Genomic DNA, 21921 nt, shown 5'->3' on the forward strand with positions numbered 1-21921 from the left:
AATATAACATGTCTGTTTCCTCTTATATTATATCATTTAAAGGTTTTGTGGATAACAAGCACCCAAATGTAAACTGACCTTCCAGTGGTCGCCTGCTTTAAATATCTTGTATCTATGTTTTGCTAAAATTCTTGAACGAGGCGATTACAAATATGTAAATTTAAAACAGCTTGAAGTGGCAAAAATAAGAGCTCATAAACAAAAACAGCACTGCTGTCACTGAAACTGTTCTATATTTTATTTCATTCTTTGGTTTTTATTTGCAGTTGACACTTATACATCCCCCTGAAGGAACTCACTAAAGACAAAAAGAGAAAACCTAAAGCCAGAGGTTTCATGCAAGTGACCACAGGCCCTGAGTTTGACCTTTTTGTCCTCTGCTTATTTACAGCTGCGCTCTCCCTCCCTCTTGTGGCCACGATGGGAACTACACACAGCAAAGTCAATGCCACTCAGCGTTAAGTTTGCATTTATTCGACTTGAAATAACCCAAACTAACTTAAAGTACGACGTTTGTAGAGGGTTTTCTTTTCATGTCGTATTTAAAAAATCACTCTAGACACCTCACACGGAGTGAAATTAATGTGAGGCTGTGATTCATACAGAGAAATCAACAAAGACAGAACAGAGGTGACAGATGAAACATTTTGATGGCTTTTGTGGAGTAAAAAAACCACGACTGGGCGACACTTTCTGAGAAACAGCTCCAATCTGCCGATAACCAGTAACGACTAATTAAAAAAATACAGATATACAGAGAGAGAGAGAGAGAGAGAGAGAGAGAGAGAGAGAGAGAGATGAGTTCATATCGTCACTTTCAGGTACACATATGAGCCACAGATAGGTGTGGTGTTATTTAACGTTATTTAAGAGAGATTCCTGTAGAAAGAGCCAGAGAAAGTGACCCAGATTTAAAAAAAGACCCATTTTCAAAGAGACAACACGCATAAATGACGCATGACGAAGGCTTTGAAATTAGTTTATTAAGACCTTGAAATATATGATTTGTAAAAGGACAACAGACAGCGGCTCTAACAGAGGATGTCACCATGCCGAGTGACAGAGAAGGTAGTTAGATCACAGGTTAGCGAGCAACAGGCCTCAGGATTATAAAACAACAACAAAAAAAGCCCCCTAACGCCCCCCACAAAACCACCGCCCACCAACAACCACCACCTCCCCCACCACCAAAGCTGAACTTCATCCTGTGGAAACAGAGCAAAGAATAGTTCTGAGTTTTAAAGGGCAACCTCAATACTTTGACTTACGTGCCTTAAAATAGTGCGCATGACCTAATACTCTTCAAATATGACGTATAAACTGATGGAAATGTTGGGTTTATTATAAAAATGAACAGGGAAAAAAAGAGAAAATCCCACGGATGTGACTCCCATTGACTGTGACTGGGAAATACGGCCATTATGAGGTCATAATCTTGGGCAGGTGCCTTCAGAATAGTTGCTAAACAGATTTAACAGAAATGTGGGTCTTAGCTCTTCTGCTACTTTACTGTAAGGTGCTTTGGTACAGACATGTGTGTAGAGAACATAAAACCAGCATCATGCATTGACCTGAGAACTCTAAAGTTCATTTTCAGTTTCACATTCAGAAAATGACTCCAGCACAGTTTAAATACACAGTGAATCTGGAACCGTTGCGTTCATTTACTTCCGACGAAGGCCTTTGTACTGAAACGTTGGCTTAAAATACAATTTGGTTAGAGCCGTGTATAAGAGCAGTGCTCTCCACATCACACACTTGGGTTTGAGTTTAGAGTCCTGACACTGAGGATTATAAATTATAAATAGATTATAAATATTTTCAATCGCTCTAGACACCTGCCAATGCCATCAATGTAAATACAGTAATATTGCGCGCTGTTATTATTATTTTTTTTAACCTTTAAAGCAAGGAGAGCTGTGGGACTCCTCCTCTTTACTCTTTTTCCACAGCCTTGAACATCCGCAGGTTTGTGTGAGGGAGTGGGGCTATTGGGGATTGGGGGTTGGGGGCTTTAGTGGGGTGTGTAGAGGGCGTTTTATTTTTTCCTCCGCTCTTACAGCTGCGCAGGAGCACACAGAGGTGACCGAGGGGCAACAAGTGCATGCTTCAACATGGCCTTCATCACAGATCAGTGGATGGACAAAAGAAACAAATAAATATAAAAAATGACATAAAATAAATCAAAATGAATGCGTATTTGAATGAATAAATAAACACAAAATCATAGCATGAATTACAATAAATGAATAAATAAATAAAGCAATTTCTAAGAAAAAGAGGATAAAAAATATCCTTGCACCAACATTATTTCTTTCTCTTCCTCTGTATATTATCTGTTTAAATCTGAGCCTCTGTGTGTGTGTGTGTGTGTGTGTGTGTGTGTGTGTGTGTGTGTGTGTGTGAAGTGTAAAAGGTCTTGGTTCTTCTGTGGAACTGTTCTCTTATTCTAAATGCACATTTTAAAGGTAACCTCTAAAGTTAGTATCCAGAATCATTACTCAGCAAAAAGATAAAAAGATCGGAAAAAAAGACACTCTTTGCTCTTAAAATTTAAAGACGTAAAGGAAAGGTCCTATAAAGATGCACTGTAAAGATGCCATGATGATATTTTGTTGTTTCTCCTTTTAATGTTCACTCGGAGGGAAAAAAACGACAGTGACAAAGATCTTCTCGGCAGTTCCATTATAGACATATTTCCTATTTATTTCTGTCTGTTCAAAGAATACAGTGTAATTATTTTTATTCTTGCTCCTTAGTAATAAGCATGTATTGTAATATAATACAAATTATATTGTATATATTATATATTGTACATATATATATTGTAGTATAATAAGTCATTAACCTATGCTGTGGTTTAACATTAAATATCTGTCAACTTTTAAAGTGTTTTTCATTTAAACCCAAATCAACGAATCTACATCGAAAACAGACTGAAGAAAAATTATGGGAATTATTCTACAGTCCTTTGGCGCATATTACGTGCAGTCAGTGTGGTAATACTGCCTGAACTTTAAATATGTCGAAATTAGTGTGAAAAAACGTAGTGTATGTGAGCTTCTAAAGCCGTGTGAGACTGTAGTATCATATTTAAACGTTTTAAACGACGTCTAAGTCTTTTTTTTTACGTTTGAAAGCAGATTTTCTGTCAGTGTTAAAATCTGAGGTAATTTAACGGTTCTCCTGTCGGCCCCGCCCCTCTCCTCGCGTCGTCTTTCCCGCGTTTTCTCTCCCATAGTTTCCCAAGGGCTGTGTCCAAAATCACTATAACACTCTGCACAAAAGGACCGTTCATTTATTACATTTCCTGTCAGAACGGTCGTTATGTAGATCATGAGATATTAATAAGGAGATTAGATCTAACATAATCCAAAATACACTTAGGGACTCCAAACAATCATTAAAAAAAAACCTGGCATCCGACCAAAAATGCCCAATCTTAAATCTTTCACTTTTGAGAGAGAGAGAGAGAGAGAGAGAGAGAGAGAGAATATCAAGGTCCACACTTGCTTCAGACCTGAGCAAATCCACAGCTGATAGTGTCCATCCTTCCCACTGTTGACTGGGAATACCACATCAACACTGTGGGTCTGAAAGGATGCAGAGCTGTTGACAAGCCTTTACTGAGAAAAAGACAGAAAGAGAGGAAATCAAACAGAGACATCACTGTGGATCTCAGAGCAGTAGAGTGGCAGCCACAAAAGCCCAGACCTCCGCATCACTGAATGTGCTTGGGATGGCACATTCCCAGAAAATGCAAACAACTTCTAAGACTAAACTTAATGTACATTAATGGACAAACAGATTATTCTTTGGAATTAAAAAAAAAATCTGACAAGAATGGAGGCTTAGGGTTAGTGCACTTTATAAATCCTCTGTAACATAAATTAAAGAAACATTTTTTCTCTGACTTTTGAACAGTATTGTAAGCACAGTACTAAACGATGGTGTGCACGTTTTGCATATTCTAATTAAATGGCCAGGATTGGCTCAGCTTTGATTGGCCTCACCTTTGCTAAGAATACACAGATGTTCTTAATAAAAAATTTTAAACACACATTTTTGAAATTAGGCTACATGCTAGTTAATTTAAGAAGTGGACATATATTTTTATATTATATTTACATTGTCAATAATAATAATAATAATAGATACAATAAAATAAAAACTCAGTGAAACGTTATTGCAGATTTTATTTAATATATTTATTTTTTATTCTTTTTTTAAAATAACATGTAATTTGCTAATCTTTTAAAACAAGAAAAAAATAACTTAAAATGGCCATTTATTTATCTAGAGTGCCTGTTCTGTTCTATTAAATATATATAATTGCCCAAACTATTTTTTATTTTATGATTCCCCACCTGAATACCGTCATGCTCCGCCCCCTTTAGCTGTAATTGGCTGAGATGCTCAGAATTACAACTAGCGCTTGAAGAGCGGACCGCCCTCTAGTTGTTGTAGCCCATGGCAGCGGATAAGAGGCGGGGCTTGTCCGAATACTGGCGGAAAAAAACACCTTCCCTGTTTCCCTTTGGAGAAAGTGTAGCGGGCAGAAGCGGTGCGCACGCGGAATCAAAGTGGGGCACGAGAGAAGAGAGAGGACCGCGAGGGTGCGATGAAGTCCGTGTAGAAACAGAAAGCTGTGTGTAGTGTAGAAGTGTGGTTTTAGACGGAGCCTGTGAGAAGCCGGAGGTGTTTTTTTTATACCTGCCTCCGCCCCCCTCTTTCTGCCCCCGCCCCCCCTTCTGCCCCCCCTTTAACACCCCCTCCACAACAACATACACACACTCCCGCAGCTCTATCCCGGCCGCAGCTCCCGCGCTGCACGCATTTCCCGCGCCGCGGTGTCGCGCGCCTCCGAACTTTTTCCAATTTTGAAAATTTGAACGAACGCATTCCAGAGAGTCCGTTACGCTGAGCGGTGACCGTTAGGTACCTGACCCTCCAGTGGCGTCGCGCCCTGACACTTAGTTTTTCCTTAATTTTATCCTCATTTATTCATATTAAGGACTTTTTTCGAGCCTGTCATTGTGGGACGAACGACGGTAGAGCAGTTCGGTTCACTTTGGATGGGAGAAAAGAAGCGAGAGACGACGAAAACAAAGCACAAACCAGGTAAGTGCCACTCACCCACCTCCGTCCGTTGACTTCACACGCGCGCGCGTAGCCGGTGACTCGCGTGAGTAAAAGAAAAAAACAACAACCTTTCTCTCCGCCAAGCAGCTAACTACAAGCAACACCTGCTCCAAAAACAAGCCCTCTCCATTATTGACGAGCCTCCATCTCTCACTGTCACATCCCTTTTGCTGTCGTCTTTCATCAATCGCTTGATAAAGAAATAGTTAACGCCAGGGAAAAGGAAAGGTGTGACAATCAATTCGTAAAGTCTTCTCCCAGTTAAACATTTCACGCTGAAAGTTAGAGTTGGTCAATACACAAAAATTAAATTGAGAGGTGAAAGTAATGTCAGGTGACCTGGTGGGGTTTCTGGTGTTAAATGACTTTACAGCAACAGATGTTTTCAGGTGGCTTGGCAAGACCTAAGTCGAAAGTCACTGTCTGTATTGAGAGCACAAAATACGAATTTATTTTTACAGCATTTCTGCTTAAACTGGCGAGTAAAATTTCCCAAACAAAGTTACTCAGAGTGTATTAACGTGAAATGCCCAGTTATATGCTGTAAGCGCAAGCAGAGGTCAAAATGTCTGCAGCACAATTAGCTTATAGCTGTATTGTATTTTTTTTTAACCTACACGTGTGCTGTTTTTTTTTCGGTATGTTTTTTTTATTGTCTTTAATAATAATAATAAAACTGAGAACATTTTGCATCCTCCTCTGTAAGTACTTAAATAAATTCTTTTAAAAAATACCCAAACCTTATCTGAGCACGTACAACGAGATTTCTCAGGTATTTTTAATTGCCAAATGCTACAACGTTATTTAAAGTAAGATTTAGACGCTTTAAACTCTTCAGACGTGACTTAGTCTTTTACATCTTAATGATTTACTGATTACGAACAACGTACATTTGACAATTCAGCGATGGCCCATAAATCATTTGAGATCAACATACATACACTGACCTTCACATTCTAAAGGCAATGTGTTGTTGTTCAAAGATATCCAGTGTACTATATACTGCACATGTCGATTCTCCACCTTTTCATCATCACGTAAACAAAAGGGAATATCTCGGTGAGAACCATACGCCACATCTTTAATCCCCAACAAAACTTGCGTAACTATTACACTGTCACAAACAGGCAGCATTCAAACAGACCTTATTCTGTCTAAATTAGATCTGGCCGTCCACCCTCATCCGGCAGGCTCTCGAAGCCCCTGTCACATGGAAACGAACACTATACATAGCCTCGCTTGGTGATGGATGCTGAAAATGCATGCGTAGAGAAAGCATGGCTCCAGGACATGGCTCCATCCCGTGGTTCTTTTCTTGGAAATGGAAGTGCGGTCTGAGGGATGAGTGGGCACCTCCACCTTTCTTTGCGTGTGTCTTACACACTTCAGCTCTCATTTATCGCTGGTGGCTCTGATGTATGTACTGTACGGAGTCAATGGTGCACCCCCCCCCCCCCCCCCCCCCCGTACGTTTTATATTTACGTCTTATTTTATTTCAGGCTTTTTTTCTTTAATATTTAATTTAAGTGGAAACGTGATTAGTACAGTTCAAATTAAACATGATCCACGAAGCTGAAGCCTTAGAGACACAAACAGGTGCTGGATACGAGAGGAACTCACGCTAACACATGTACTGTACGAGTTAGTGATGCTCGTAGCTGTGGTGGTGTGTTACATAGTAGTTGTTTATATCTGACCGCTTTAAAAAAACTGATGGTAATCACTGACAATGACAGGACAGCTCTGATAAGAATGTGTATGAAAATGATATGCACTGCACAAGCACAAGCCCAGCTCTGTTTTCCACTGGATGGTATTTGCATTCGCGTTAAAACTTTAAAACGACTCGGAAAACTGCTCATTTTTGTTTGTTTTTTCCATTTTAAAACCTATAAGACGTAGCTCAACCCAGTCGTTTTTGCAATGGACCAAACTAGAACACCACCTCGCACCTGCACTGTTTTAACCTTTCACTCACTTCTTTTTTTGCTTCCTTTCTGTTGTTTTTTTAGCACAGCGAGCGTCAGGTTGTTGTTCTTCAGGTGATTTTGTTCTCTTCTGGTAGAATTAGTGCGGTTTGTCTGGTCACTATTTCGCAGAACGGAGCCACAGAGCTCTTCCTGTCACTGCCACTGCCAGTTCTTGTAAGTGCTGTTTAAGATCAAAGGCACTATTATGAGCGTTAATTCCCCTCTGTTTCTCTTTTTCTTTTTGTCGTTTTTTCTCACTGCCCTTTTTTGTGGTCCTTGCTTTTTTTTTTTTTTTTTTTTGCACCAGTCTCATGAATGTGAAACTGACCCCCCCAAACCTCCATCTCCTTGATCTCGACTCAAACAGGTTAACCCTAATTATTGCCATGACTTAACCTCATTTTCACACTTCACACTGTGATCGTTACAGTGATAGCCGGCGCTGAATGAAGAGATACTGATCTCCTCGCGTCACTCGCCGTGAGGCCAGTCCGCCAGGGGAACGTGCGTTCTAGTTCTCAGGTGGGGAGAGGACAGGCTTCAGACGGGTTCTCCCCAGGTTCCATTTGTGGAGTGATGAAGTCGGCAGGTGATGTGTTTCTAGGTGCTGTAAATCCATAATAATAACAATAACATAGCTTCTGAAAACTCAAAAACACAGAGCTATAGTACGTATCAATAATCGTAATCCTGGACAGCGGTGTGTATGTATAAATATTAGTGTTTGTGTGTGTCGTCAAGTGCATGTAGCTCACTTCTTCAGCCGTGTCATCCTTGTAGCTGCAGAGCAATGTATTCAGAGCAATATATAGATGCGTTTTGTTTTAAAACAGAAGCAAGTGAATGTGTGTGTGTGTGTGAGGCGCATGTATACTATATGTAGGCTATAGATCACAGTATGAGTGCCCTGAAATGAAAGTAGTGCTAGTCACTGAAATATACAGGATACAGCTCTGTATTCAAATATACATCACGTATATACACGTACATATAAATAACAAAAGGCTGGTATGAGTGTTATTACAATGAAATATAACAATAGGTCTATATCAGACCTTTAAATGAATGTAGCTTTAAATCTTAAGAACACACAGGTGCAGTTTTAAAAACCAAGAGGAGGGTAAAGGTGGCAGATGCGCGTTCTTAGGTTTCAGTACAAGTTTAAGACACTTTGCGCTACCTTTGTTTGGTGTTGAGCCTCTATTGTCTTGTTGTGTGTGTGTGTGTGTGTGTGTGTGTGTGTGTGTTTATATGTGTACTCGGGACACATATAGGTCACTATATCAGTCCTCTGAAATGAAAGTAGTGCAAGTCAGAATTGCCAGTAACTGCAGGAAGTCGAGGTGTGTTCAGTGCCTCTGAAAGAAGTCCCAACCCCCCCTCCCTCCCCTCTCCCCCCCCTCTCCCCAATCAGGCCACATCTCAGCCTTTTAGATTCCTGCTTAATTGGCCTGTAATTTGTCAGACAGCGCGAGTTCGCCCGGGCGCGAGCGGCGCGGCCTCGGCGAGGGTGGTCGGAGCGGCTGAAACGTACACACACGGCGGTGACTGAAAACCAGAGACGAGAGTGAGAGGGTGAGAAAAAGGGAGAGTGAAACAACATATCCCCTCAGACCCTCTGAGACCAATTAACCCACTCAGCGCATCAGTGGGTTGGAGGTGAGGGAGAAGAGCACCTCGGAGCATAATCAAACCGTCCAATCCTCGATGAATTATTTCCATCCCGTCACACCTGGTTTGTCCCTTTATAAACGACAGGGCTCCAACTCGGCCGCGATTCAGTCGCCTCCCTTTTGTAACAAAAGGAGCCCAGGCTGCGGGGGGCTCAGAAATTCCCGCGGCCTTGTCGGTGTGTGTGTGTGTGTGTGTGTGTTTAGGTTTGCCTGTGAAGGCGAGACTGATATCTAGGCTAAAACCATTCATCGTCTTTACCACCGCCATAATGAACGCTGCAGTGAAATAACAGCTCAGCAAAGAGTGAAATTATACTTGTGGTTTGGAGCCCAGTAAATACCTGTTTAGCTGCCAGCGCATGTATTTATTAGACTGTCGCCAGTAAGGTGCCTGTCTCGTCTTTTATTTTTTTCCTCCCCCTTTCCTTTTTTTTTTCCAAATATGTGGCTGGATGGAGATTCCACCTCCTCTTACGAGGCCTAATAGAGAGGGAAGGTAATAACGGAGGCTTTTTGATGACAAGCTGAGACCAGTTTGATGAGGAACAAAAAAAAAAAGAAAAGAAAATAATAATAATGAACGGTATCTCTCTTAATAGGCATTGTTTGTGCGTTCCTGGGCTCCGAGTCAAAAATGTAAAAAGCCTGGCAATTACAGCCATACCACCCCAGACGCATTTTTTAATGCGCAGTTTCAGGCTCGGGCTTAATTTCGCCACATTGTCCAACTTTTTTGGACGCTCTGCCTCGGCACGTCGAAACCAAGCCGACGGTTTAAATCTCCGTCCTCGCTTTTAATTCCTGAAGCGCCGTGCTTTCTTTTTTTTTTTTTATCTCCGGCCCCTTTCACACAAAGGCAGAGACGCGGCGGCTACACGCTCGCCCCCAAAACAACACCGCAAAAGTGCGTCATGTCGATTTCGCCATGGTTCGACTTGATGAAATACGTGTAAAATCGCAACGGCAATGTTATCGTGCCACGCAGTACCATCCCTAATAGAATTTGGAACACGCGCTTAGCGGGACCTTCAACTTCTTCAGCTTCCGGGAGCCTAAATTTAGGCCGTCCGTATGTGTGTTTTTTGATCTCCTGTCATTGTCTCTTATTTCTATGCTTGTCGTTATCCGATCTGTGTAGGTTTTTCTCGAATCCTTTGTTCTGGTCGAAGCAACAGAAAGAGAGGAGTGCTGTATCTGACGGCTGCGCGCGCTGCAAAAAAGATCAGGTTGTTAATACCCACCCACAGATTTCCAAAGAAACAATTTAAAAAGATATTCTCTCTGTTTTTGCAGATACACACACACACACACACACACACAAACTCTCTCTCACACGTGCACTTGCACACAGAGACAGAGAAAGAGATTTAGCGAGGCACAGATTAGCTCGCAGTGAAGTCTATTCAAATCTTTCGCCTCTACGATGTTTTCCAGCCCCAAACGCTTTGATCAAACGTGCAAACAAAAACGCACGGAGGGAAAAAGGAGAAGAAGCGGTGTTGACAAGCGCTTCTGTCAACGCAGGGCCTGTGAGCGTCACGGTCCCGTTAAAGTTCAGCTAAAGGGTTCTGCTCCACACAGGCCACCAGTGCAAACGTAGCCACCCCGCTACAGAGCGCAACCAGTGTCTTTCCCGAGGGTCACGTCGACACTGTGCTGCTCATACTTTCTCTCCTTCTCCCTCCCTCCTTCCCTCACACAAACACACACACACACACACACACACCGCCCTGTCTCTTTTACTCTATTAATCGTTGATATGTCGCAATCCACGAGGCAGAAATTAGAGCTCTAATTATTGGATCATGTGACACTGCCCCTGCACCAGTGACAGAAAAGTCATTTCCAAGGCCTTGAAACTGATGTTAGTTGATTGTTCTCTTGACTAATTTGTTTTATAATTTGATAAAAGGAGGAGGAATAAACAAGAGGGGGATGAGCAGATAAAGAGCCCCTCTCTCTCTCTCTCTCTCTCTCTCTCTCTCTCATCATGTGCAGAGAGGGAATAATTGGTTTTAAATCATTAATACAGGCTCCAAAGGGGGCGGCGGAGAGCAGGGCCCTTTTTTTTGTTGGTGGTTTGTGGAGCCATAACCGTTGTGGCCAAAACCTTGGGACAGTGCCGTACCTTGAACTTACCTGATCACACACACACACACACAGACAGACACAGACAGACACACAAATTCACACTCTCAGACTGGCACACGTTTAGACAGTAAAAAAGCCACAAGGGGATTTTTTACAGTGCTCATCACAGGCATAGTCCATGAAGGGAATCTGTCTGCACTGAGAGAGAGAGAGAGAGACTAGGTCGCTGCATTACCATCACTCCAATTTTGCCACCGCATACGTAGCAATTAAATATAATATATTTTTTCATTTGAACCCTCCGAGTTTACGGAAGCCTTCATCTACAGGAGGAGAGCGTTTACATCGTTAAAGGGACGCTCCAGTGTTTTCCGACTTGTTCCCTAGGCCTTACTTTTAGCAGGAGGTGGGGAAAACAACCAGAGCGCCGTTCCCTGCGCTCAGTAAAACAACGAACACAAAAGGCACAGAGGCACCTTCCCATTTGGCTTCTATTAAAGTGCATTTCGAGTGGGTTTTCCTGCTCATTTCTAAGCACAGGGAAATGACTGTCCATGGTAATTGACTTCTGTGTTACGGAAAAAAAAAAAACGTCAGCTAGAGCTTAGCTTGGAGAGAAAGAGGCTAGAGTATCCCTTTAAGCAAAGATATGCATGTCAAACTACAATGCTGAATTTGATATCCGGTGTATTTGGCTCCGCCGGCGTGCAGAAGCCTCGCAGAGCGAGAGAAAGAGAAGAGAGAAGAGAGAGAGAGAGAGCGAAGTGGGCAGTGATGACTCTACCCCATGCTGGTTACATTATCAAACTGCCGAGATACACTTGGCCCTGATTTATAACGGCAGCTCCAATAATCACGTTAATGCACATTTAACGTCGCAGAACTGGCGAACGCTGAGACAAAACAACGCCTACATGAGCGTTCGGGACAGCGTTGGTGAACGGGGTCTGGATGAGAAACCGTTTCCATCGCTGATTTACTGTACGCCGCACTGATTCTCTGCCATGCGCGTTCTCCAACCGAGCCCCAAACTTCGGGTTGCGGAGAGAGACGGCGGCGAACGCTTTGGACCAAAATTGAATAAACCGATCATGCAAATGTGCCACTTTACTAACGCTGACATGCAAATCGCCTTCGAGGCACCGGGGCATTGTAACCTTTTGGACTTCTCGGCAGCGGGAAACCACGCTTTCTCTTTAAGTCACGGCGTGAGACCTCACACTAGTTTTTAAATGTTAGGGGCTTACTGTAACACGAGCTGACAGAAAACTAAAGACTTAACTGAATCATCATCTGCTACATCGCAGGGAGCAAGGCAGAGCACCCAATAATGTAATCTGTGATTTGAGAGACTTACTGTAATACCTTGTGTGATTATTATGCTGTTAAAAAAGTGCAGGAATGTAGCGATCTGTCAGAATGAAGCGGGCTCACGCGGAGGGATCTCACTGCCTTCTCTCAGTAAGCTACTCTTCCCTGATGCATTAACTGAGCTATTTATTTATTAATATATTTATTTATTGTGTGTTGTTGTTGTTGTTGTTGTCGTTGTCGTTGTCGTGGCGAACACACAGCTTGGCGAAATTGGCCTTTTATATTTTACATTTCGTCGTACGCTCTACTAGATAATTGAGTGTTAAATAATAATCACGGGTGATCAAATCACCGCCGCACTCTGAAGCTCTGTGCCCTTCTGGATGTCAGAGAAGGTGTTGTTGGGAGTGTGTGTGTGTGTGTGTGCGTGTGCCAGGGTTCTTGGCAGTGTCAGCACCTGTTGGCAGAAGCGAGCCCCTCCTGGCAAGGCCGGCCGAAGCTGTGCGATGGTCTTGGACGGGCAACAGTGGATATTAAAGCTTCTGTGGCGCATTTCAACATGGCGGCCGCATCAGCCTACCTCTGCCTGTACATTAGGTGCGAGCGAATAAAGCAGACGGCTTGGCGGGGAGAGAAATAACACACACACACACACACACACAAAGAGCCTCAGCTTTACAGCTTACGGATGCCGAAACAAACCTCTAAGTGACTGATAAACAAGGGCTGTGCATTGCTAACCGTTTGTAGCTAAACAGCTGAGCTGAATGAAATGAACGTCTGCGGATGAGGAGACGGGAAGAAATTAATAAATCTCAAGGTAAATACCATGTGGGGCGGCGCTAATTATCTTTCCTTAACTTCAGCATGTCTGTTTTTTATTTCTTCCCGGGCGCGTCTGTTTACAGTATCACCTAGTTGCCCATTTGGGGTTCTAGCTCCTGCTCTACTGTCTCTGAGCTATTTTCGCTCCGCCACCCACTACCAGTTTGCGAGCTCGCAACCCCCAGAGTGCAAGAAGTAAGCGGAGTGCAAATGCTGTCAGCGCCGGAAATGCAACGTATCCTCAAACCTGTGCAGAAAGGTCATGCCAAGAGACGCAAACTCGGAGCGACCCAAAGCCACGGCTCTGCGCGTTTATCGGCCCACGTTGGGGTCGAGAGCTCACGTTCGCCGCAGCCCTCCACGCCACTCCTGGACGCAGGCGTGTTTTATGAATTAAAGGACGGTCGTGTCGTTGCGAGTTTCGAGAAAGGGTTTGCATGCTTTTGCAGCGCTGGTGGGTTTCCTGTCTCTCAGGGGCCACTCGGGTCTAATGACTGCTCTACACCTCCGGTATCGGCGGCTGTGTTTTCACTGCGCTTTACGGACTTCGTGGCGCACATTTGCACAATCTCAGCTGTTTGTAAACGGCGTCAGAGGCTTAATAACAGACACTATGTTGGCGTTACGTGGATTTGAAATCATGGGTTGCACATTGTATGTCACAAAAGATACCTACAGTGAATACAACAGGAAATGTTAGGGATTATTATTGTTATTATAGAGTATTAATATTCTACGTTGTTTATAAACAATGAATAACAATACCTCAGCCATATATTAACAATTTAAGACTCATATTAACATCATTTTTAAGCTCCTTTACTGCGCTAAGTGAATACGCCAGGGTTGATTATTTCTATTAGCCGTATTTATCCAAACGTAGTGTTTATTAACATCATGTTACACACGCATTACTTAGTCACATTAACACTGTGTCATTTACAATCTGTAGTGAACACAACCAAAAATACAGAGGAGATATAATCTGAGAAACGTAACGTTACACGGTTATAAACAGTGTACTACTACGTCTCAGTGTTGTATAAATAAACACAATGCTGCTATACATCTCTACTACATTATACCATACGCCCAAGAGCTTGAACACGTTTTTAAACACAGTGCGATGATGACCCCAAACCGAACCACTCAAGAATGAGTGTTTAATCACTGCTGTATATTAATAAACACTATGTTTATACCTCAGCCGTATAATAATAAACACTACACCTCTATGGCATGGTCGTATTAAACACACACGTTTTTATGAGCTTGTACACTTTGTGAAAATGACAACGCATCACCTTCTGCCCACTGGGAGTATGAATAGAACCGAACAGGTTTCAGTGTTCAGTTGAAGGTATCGGAATATCACTTCAAGCGCTGCACAGTTTCCACAAAGTCAGCTATTAATACACACCATATTAAAGGCTGTGCTTTCATGGCCATGCAGTTAGCTTATTACACCCTGCACTCTTCCAGTGAGCAGCCGAACAGAGCAGATTAGAGCGGGGCATGCACAGGAATCAGCACATTACAATAATGCAGTGGGGTTTGAGTTGTGAGAAAACTCTGGGCTGCTTTTAATGAGTTGGAAAGTGGAGCTAAAGTGTGACTGGACTGCGTTTGAGACTCTGTTTAGACTCCTCGCCCTCGCCCTCGCGCACACTCACTGTATTATGACTGTTCTGTGGTTGAATGGCATTGTTTTGGTTGTTTCTGTCTGCACTTCTCTCTCTCTCTCGCTCTCTCTCTCTCTCTCTCTCTCTCTCACTGCTCTCTCTCTCTCTCTCTCTCTCTCTCTCTCTCTCTGACAGTTTTTATGTTGTAAAATTGTAGTGAATGCCGTGAATCTCCGACAGAACATCACCCCGCGCACGAGCTCGGTAAATGAACATTAATTGCACTGCTGTTGCTTTTCTGAGCTCGTGCTAAAGTGCACGAGACCCTCGCGCTCACTGTAAAGCGATAAAGGAAAGAACAGCAGAGAGAGAGAGAGAGAGATGTGTGAACAATCTCGTCTATACCTTTATTTACGTCTTACGTTAGATCGGGCGCGCGCTCCGGTTCTGGCTGTGTGCACGATTTGTAGGTTTGTGTGCGCGCGCCGTCCTCGTGCACGCGCGCGCAGTCGCCTCTCTCTCCCCCTGTCTAATCAAAGCTGATTAAAAATTCCTACGCGCGCGCACATCTTCCGCGCGTGCGCGTTCTCTCCCCCCCCTCTCTCTCTCTCTCTCTCTCTCTCTCTTTTGTTTCCTTTTCTTTTATACTTTTGTCTTTTTTTGTTGTGTTGTCTCGTCAATTCTTTTAAAAAATGCATTTTATTTTTATTTTATTTTGTATTTCATTTTTTTAACGGGGAGAAGATAAAAAAAAGAAAAAAAAGGCAGAGGGGAGGGGAGTGATGAGTCAATACAACTAATAATTTAATGGGGACAGAGAGAGGAGGAGAGAGAGGAGGGGGAGAGAGAGACGTTTACGAAACAATGAGAGAGAGAGAGAGAGAGAGAGAGAGGCGGAGGGAAGCGGCCATGCGGCTCTAACACACACACATACACACTCGCGGGCACACACACACTCACACACACACACACACACGCCTTCATTCGCCTTCGACAACGCGCAGAAGCACATCGCACTTTTAAAGCCTCGCTTACCGCCGCCGCCACAGCGCCCCTCGCCCCGGACCCCTAGCACAACGAAGCGGCGATGACCGAGAGAGGCTCACTTTCCGCCGCCGCCGCCGCAGCAGCAGCCCGCTGAACAACTACCAGAGCTCGGAGCTCGGTTCCAGCTCCAGATCGCCATCCTATCGCCGTCAGATCACCGCCGTCGGCCGGGACAGCGCACTTTCAGCCCGCTCTCAGTGTTTACACACCTCCAGAGCTCCTCTATCATGCGCGCACACGCAGCCTCAGAGAAGCAGGACATTTCCCCACCGAAGGACCGAGAGACCTCCCGCTGAAAGCCAGCGCTGCCGGCGCAGCATCAAACGCTCAACTTTCTCTCACTTCTCCTCCTGCTTTCCTCAGCTGAAACTTACCAGACGCTGCTCACCCTCACGTCCCTTTATGTGCTTTCCAGTCCTCTCCTGGTGAGTTAGTGCCCTGTCGGAGTCACCTCTCTGTTGACGTCCCAGCCTTGTCTTCTTTTCTTTTTCTTTTATTTTTGCACGAATGTAAATGGTGTGTGATTTGTCTCCGTCTCTTTGTCTGTCCACCTCCTCTTTTATCTTGCACTTTGATGTCAGGTGTGACAGATGTAGCCAGAGGGCCACGGAATCACGAATGTCAAAGCTCAGGTGTTTAAACGTTTCTTCATAATTCAGAGAGAGAGAGAGGTGCACAAGGAAAGTACAAACAGAGGAGGGTCAACATCTGTAGCACTCTGTAGTTTAAAAATAATAATAACAAAAAAAGACGAGTCAGATGTTGAAGTTTGTAATTTTCTGGCTCTTTTTTATTTGCGTAGGAGACGTTCAGTGACTTTGATGGGGTTTTCTGACCTCCACCGAAGTTCAAGTCCTTCCCCAGTGGTCACAAAAATGGAGGCGTTCTCAAAAGTGCTGTTACACGCTACACTTCATCCCTCTCTCTTTCAGCGCGTACAGAACACACACGTCAACCCGAGGCCGAGGCCGCCGTTTCTCATGTCACGTTCCAGTGTTCCTCCCTCCTTCCGCTCGCTCTCTGCTTCTGAAACATATATCTTTACACACCTCAGCACCGGCAGAATAAACCCCGACCCCCCCGCCGTCAGCCAAAGTTTTGTGGTGAGCAGAAAACACGGGGTGGGAGACTCTTCTGTGGCCCGCGCCGCCCGTAATCCCCCGTAGGTTTAGAAAGTCACACCTTTGAACTCACTGGAATTTACAGCTTTAATATTTTCGGATTACAGTCTAATGTGTGCCTCGCAGCGGTGAAAGTTGTTAACAGGCCCCTGCAGGAACGGCGTACATCACCGTACGGAACCGAGCCACCTGCCCCCCGTCCCACACTGATTTGTTGTTTTAGAAACCCGCAGAAGATGACACATTTGAATAACACCAGTCGTGTGGAACGTTTTAGCGCCAGAACCAAACAGAAAAGTGTTTGAGAGCGGAGAACACCCCCTCGTTCTTTTTCTTTATCTCTCTCTTTTTTTTTTTAGTCTTCTCCAGGCTCAAGAGGTTCATGTGTCACTACTTACTCAAAAGTGTTTAGTGCTGTTCTGCCCCTCAGTCCTCCCTTCCCCCAGAACAGTGACACTCAAGTCTATAAAGTGGTTTTTGTGCTCTGGATGTGTGTGTGTGTGTATATTTTTTTTGCGCAGTCCTCCTGGTGCTCGGCGGAAAGGTTTGCCGCACGGTGCAGTGATCACTGAAGTGGAATCCTCTGCAAATTAATGCGTTTGCACAAAAACTGGCTTGTTTTCTCTCCACATGGGACTCTGCAGTGGGACAGGCATACATAATACATGCTCTAAAAAACGGGGAACACAGCGATGGCACGAGAGCTTGTAAATGCCATGTAGCATTAGCTTGGACTGAAGAGGGGTTTAGCTTTTTTTTTTTTCCTGTTGCAAATTTACAAACTCCAACCCTGCGTTTTTATTATCATTATTTTTTCAGTATGTGTCAGCCCTAGCGTCCCATTCTTATTTATGCGTTTAGGGTTCAGTAATGTAGGTGAATTTGCAAGTTAAAGTAAGCCACAGGGATGTGTGTGTGTGTGTGTGTGTGTGTGTGTGAGTGTGTGAGTGTGTGCTAATTTTATCTGTTAACTTTCTTTTGTAGTTGTCACTGAGCTATTTACGTGGCACAAAACTTTAAGCAGGTTTTATATCATTTGTCGGCGTAGTTTAGAGGAAGATTGTTGATTAATTTATCGCTTTGAATTGTTCGTAAATGTAAACGTACACTGTGTAGGTGTTAGACTCCCCACATTTAAGTAAAGACACAAGTAGCGTGTGTCCACCTCTACACAACTATACCCCGGATCTCGGTGTGTTTTCTCTCTCTGAGTTCCTGAAGTATCCACACCTTCATGTCAGCAACGATAGGAGAGTCTCGTATTTCTGTGTGTCTGTATAAACAGGATAGACACGTGTACGTAGACATACCTTCACACGCGTGAGACGTGAACTCTCTGCCGCTCAGGACTTGCACACACCAAGTGCAACACTATCTCCTTTCCTTACCTTAGTGGAGCCACCAGGGATCGTGTGTGGGAAACTGCGATTAATATGCTGCTCTTAAATATATAACACGAACCCCACACACGCTCATATATGTGCTTTCACACTCCCGTGCTCGGAAACACATTATTTAAGGCCAATTTATTATTTAGAAAAGCACACATTTAACCATTTATTACGTGTGTTTATATATTTAGGAACCCATATATCATTACAACAAGTGCAGGCAAAGGTAAAGTGCACTGAAGTGTAACACCGTGTTCTTTTTATTTTATTATTATAATTATTATTGTTGTTGTTTTAAAGGTAGTGGTCTTGTGAGCGAGTTTAAGAGCAGATTTTATTGAGATCTGGATTTGTCTAAATTCATAAAGGTAATACCACTCCTCGTTTAACTCGCGCACCTCCAAACCGAGCATAAAAGTGTTTGTACACATGATGCTGGACTGCCAAGAGAGTCACATGCACCTGAAAGTCACTGCCATTGTGATGTCATAATGTCATTACCTACTTTGCATATTTTGTTCTATTGATGTCCCTTATTTTACGTTCTTTGTTACAGTTAATGTCTCAGATGAATATTTTCCATTTCCACCTGCTGCTGTTTTGTGTAAAGCTCTGCCACACTGTAAATAAGGCTCTCGCGCTCTGTGTACTCACCGAGGTTAATGTTACTAACGCACATCTACGTACAGTTCTTGAGTGCTAGTTTTTTTGGGGCACGCTTTTTTGACCCGATGTCTCCCTTACCACCCCCCCAGGTGAAAGTGAGCAGTGGAGCTGAGTCACGATGGATCATCTCAGCGACGCGTGCCTGGGGAAGGAGAACTGTGAGCTGGTCAGCAGCCTGAACGAGGCCAAGGCCCCTCCAGCCAAGCTGGCGAGACTGGAGCAGAACGGCAGCCCCCAGGGGCGCTCGCGCCTCGGCAGCACCGGGGCCAAACTCTCCGGAGCCAGCTTCAAACCCTCCACACACCTCCTGAAAGCCTGTCACAAGAGGGGTGAGTTCGTGGCCTGTCCTCTGACGAGAGTTTTTTTTGTTTGTTTGTTTTTTTTTTTTAACCCTTTATAAACGAATGTCCACCGAATGAACAAAGGTGATGCACTCACTGAACTCACTGCGCTACGGAGAAGTAAGAACACTGTGGGACAAACTTAATGTAATCTGTTTTTATTCATGTGCAAATGAAGTTCACGTTTAAATGAGTGAAAATTCAGTGCATCACTTTCAGTGCTTATTGTTCCGTAACTGTATGGAAAACAATGCAAAATGATTGAGTTATTGTTAAGCTATTGGAGTGGGTCAGGTCAGGTCTGTGAATGATATGATCTCATTAGGCTTTTTATTCTAAAGAGATATTATCCACCGACTATTGAATGATCACATGACTAATGTATAACTAATATTTTTTTTCGTATGCGGTTGTGAGTGTAAGCAGTGGTCTTAAGGGCATTGTTACATGTTATTTAGGGACCGTGCGGTTTGGTCTGACACTCGTACGTGGATGTTGCATCAGACAGTGTTAGCAAAATACTGGAAAGCAAGAGTGCAGTGGCGTTTGCTAGAAAAAGCCCCATTTTACAGGGACATTACCATATTACAGCTCTTTTCTGTCTGTCAGGAGTGCGCAGACGACTCTATTGTCGTGGGCCTCTGATGCGCAGGGCTACAATGAGGTCTGGGTTAGTTCTGGGTAATGACATCGTAGCTCTCTCTGTTATTTTTGTGCCATTACATTATTTATTTATTTATTTGCACGTCCGCGAAAGCTCTGACGGTGCTTTAGCTTTAATAACCCAGCCGCAGACGTAGCGTCGTGATCCTCACTGATTGTTCCGAAGCCTCTCCACCACCCCGCGCCGTTCGGGTGGCGAACTTTTGACGAGTGTTCGCTGAACTTTCGGAGGCTGCGGCAGGCATTGTCTCCGCCGAATAATATTTAGCACGGGCTCTTCTCAGCTCGCAACCGAACAAAGCCTGTATTGATCCCAAAATGAACCTACACAGCAGTCCTTATTGTTAGATCTTTATCTATTAAAAACGGAAAATCCCTGCTTCAGCACATTCCTTGGCATCTGTTTGCGATTACCCTATTTATCGATTAGTTGCCAGAAAACGCTGGCATCCTCAGGAAGGTCATGCCTTGGGTTTCAGAAGCCAAACTTATTATGATGCCCCTGCTTTAATATTGCTCTCATCTTCCTCACACACACACACACACACACACACACACAGTGGGTAGGAAATAAAAGAAACGCAATGAACCTTCTTCCAAAGTTCCTCCTAATTTCAGCAGTGCAGTGTTTCAGCTGCCTGGTATTAAGTGATATTTGCTCAGTAAACCCCAACACATGACTGCTTTGGACAGGGATTCTTCATTTTATCTAATAGCAGGGAAGTGTTTACACAGATCTGTAAACCTCAGGGCTTTATGGAGTGCAGGGAGCTGCCGCAGAGCATCGTGGGAAGGTTAGAGAGAGAGCTTCTTTAGTGTGACACGAGCACCTAAACAGGGACAGCCAGCTTCAGCGGTGGAATCACTGCAGTGTCACCGTTGTGTTTTGTTTCAATGATATATTCAGACAAATACGCCGCGGATTATTTAACAGTGCACTGTGATCAGTTTATGACGTGTGAATGTAGTGTATACGCCGTTTATATCGCATGAATATCTATCTAAAATAAAAACACTGTCCCGGTCCAAACAAAAACAGCAGCTTCACACGGTGTCAAAATGTCAGGATGCACCGACCAATAGAAACGCGGCAAAGTTGATCTGGAATACGATGTTTTTACCTCGACTTCCACTGGAAGTTTAAAAAAGGTTTTGTGAAATTACAGTGTTTTTCTTTGGACCATAAACCGTCGCTATCTATCTGTGGACTAACAAACAGCTGGGGGGTGTTCTGTGTGTGACGTGTTCTAGGCAACATGCTGCCAGTGTTCTGTGTGGTGGAGCACTACGAGAACCCCATAGAGTTTGACAGCAGAGAAGAGCACGCCGAGTTTGTTCTGGTCAGGAAAGACATGCTCTTCAATCAGCTGATCGAGATGGCTCTCCTCTCGCTGGGATACTCACACAGCTCAGCCGCCCAGGCGAAAGGTAGGAGCTCTCTCTCTCACACACACACACACACACACACACAGTCACTGTGGTGGTACCCTCAATGGAGCATGTCCTGTACCTTCAGTTACGGAACGTAATTGTACCATATTCTATATTAATTGTGTTGATTTCATGTGCATCTCCAGGACTTTTATTATGTTATTTTATTTGACACAGTTCTGTATTGAAAGATTACAAATAATCAGCTCTCCTTCTGGAGAAGAGAGTGTAATGTACCTTTAGGGAACACCACTGCTGCACCTTTAAAGACACACTTACACTGTTTGTATCTTTCAGTGAACAATAATGGACCTCTACCGTACCTTTTTTTTTGACAGTGTATAAAAACACACGTAAGCTCTGCGTTCATTAAATATTTAATCTGCTGCTTCTCCTATCTCTGCTCTTACAGGTGCTATAACTGATCTTTAAAGTGCCACATTATTTTGGACCCAAATGTTCTGAATGTTCCCTCATTCGCTCCAAGCCCTCGATATCTGAGATCATCTTGGAGAGTGTTTTAACCTGGGGTTTTAGAGCCTTTAAGCTGTTATCTCCGAGCTCTCCGCCTCGCTTAATCTTGGGGGGGTCAGGGGAGGTCAGAATGTAGCAGGTCGGCCAGG

The 21921-nt window shown here is 43.8% G+C and overlaps 1 protein-coding gene across 11 annotated transcripts in view; it reads left to right on the forward strand.

Annotated features, from left to right (window-relative positions):
• Nucleotides 1-4835: 4835 nt before the first annotated feature.
• Nucleotides 4836-21921, forward strand: part of satb1b (SATB homeobox 1b) — a 61377-nt gene continuing 44291 nt past the window's right edge. For 9 of the 11 annotated variants that reach the window (XM_066644476.1, XM_066644510.1, XM_066644519.1 and 6 more), the window contains exons 1-3: nucleotides 15627-16110; nucleotides 18953-19192; nucleotides 21119-21295. In XM_066644476.1, the coding sequence (XP_066500573.1) occupies nucleotides 18982-19192; nucleotides 21119-21295 (388 nt within the window). In that variant the 5' untranslated portion in view covers nucleotides 15627-16110; nucleotides 18953-18981. Of the gene's footprint in view, nucleotides 5122-9932; nucleotides 10013-15626; nucleotides 16111-18952; nucleotides 19193-21118; nucleotides 21296-21921 lie in introns of those variants that run through there. The other 2 variants (XM_066644484.1, XM_066644493.1) reach the window with 2 other exon arrangements.

The sequence above is a fragment of the Hoplias malabaricus genome, chromosome 1, assembly GCF_029633855.1.
Source record: "Hoplias malabaricus isolate fHopMal1 chromosome 1, fHopMal1.hap1, whole genome shotgun sequence".
NCBI classification, from domain to species: Eukaryota; Metazoa; Chordata; class Actinopteri; order Characiformes; family Erythrinidae; genus Hoplias; species Hoplias malabaricus.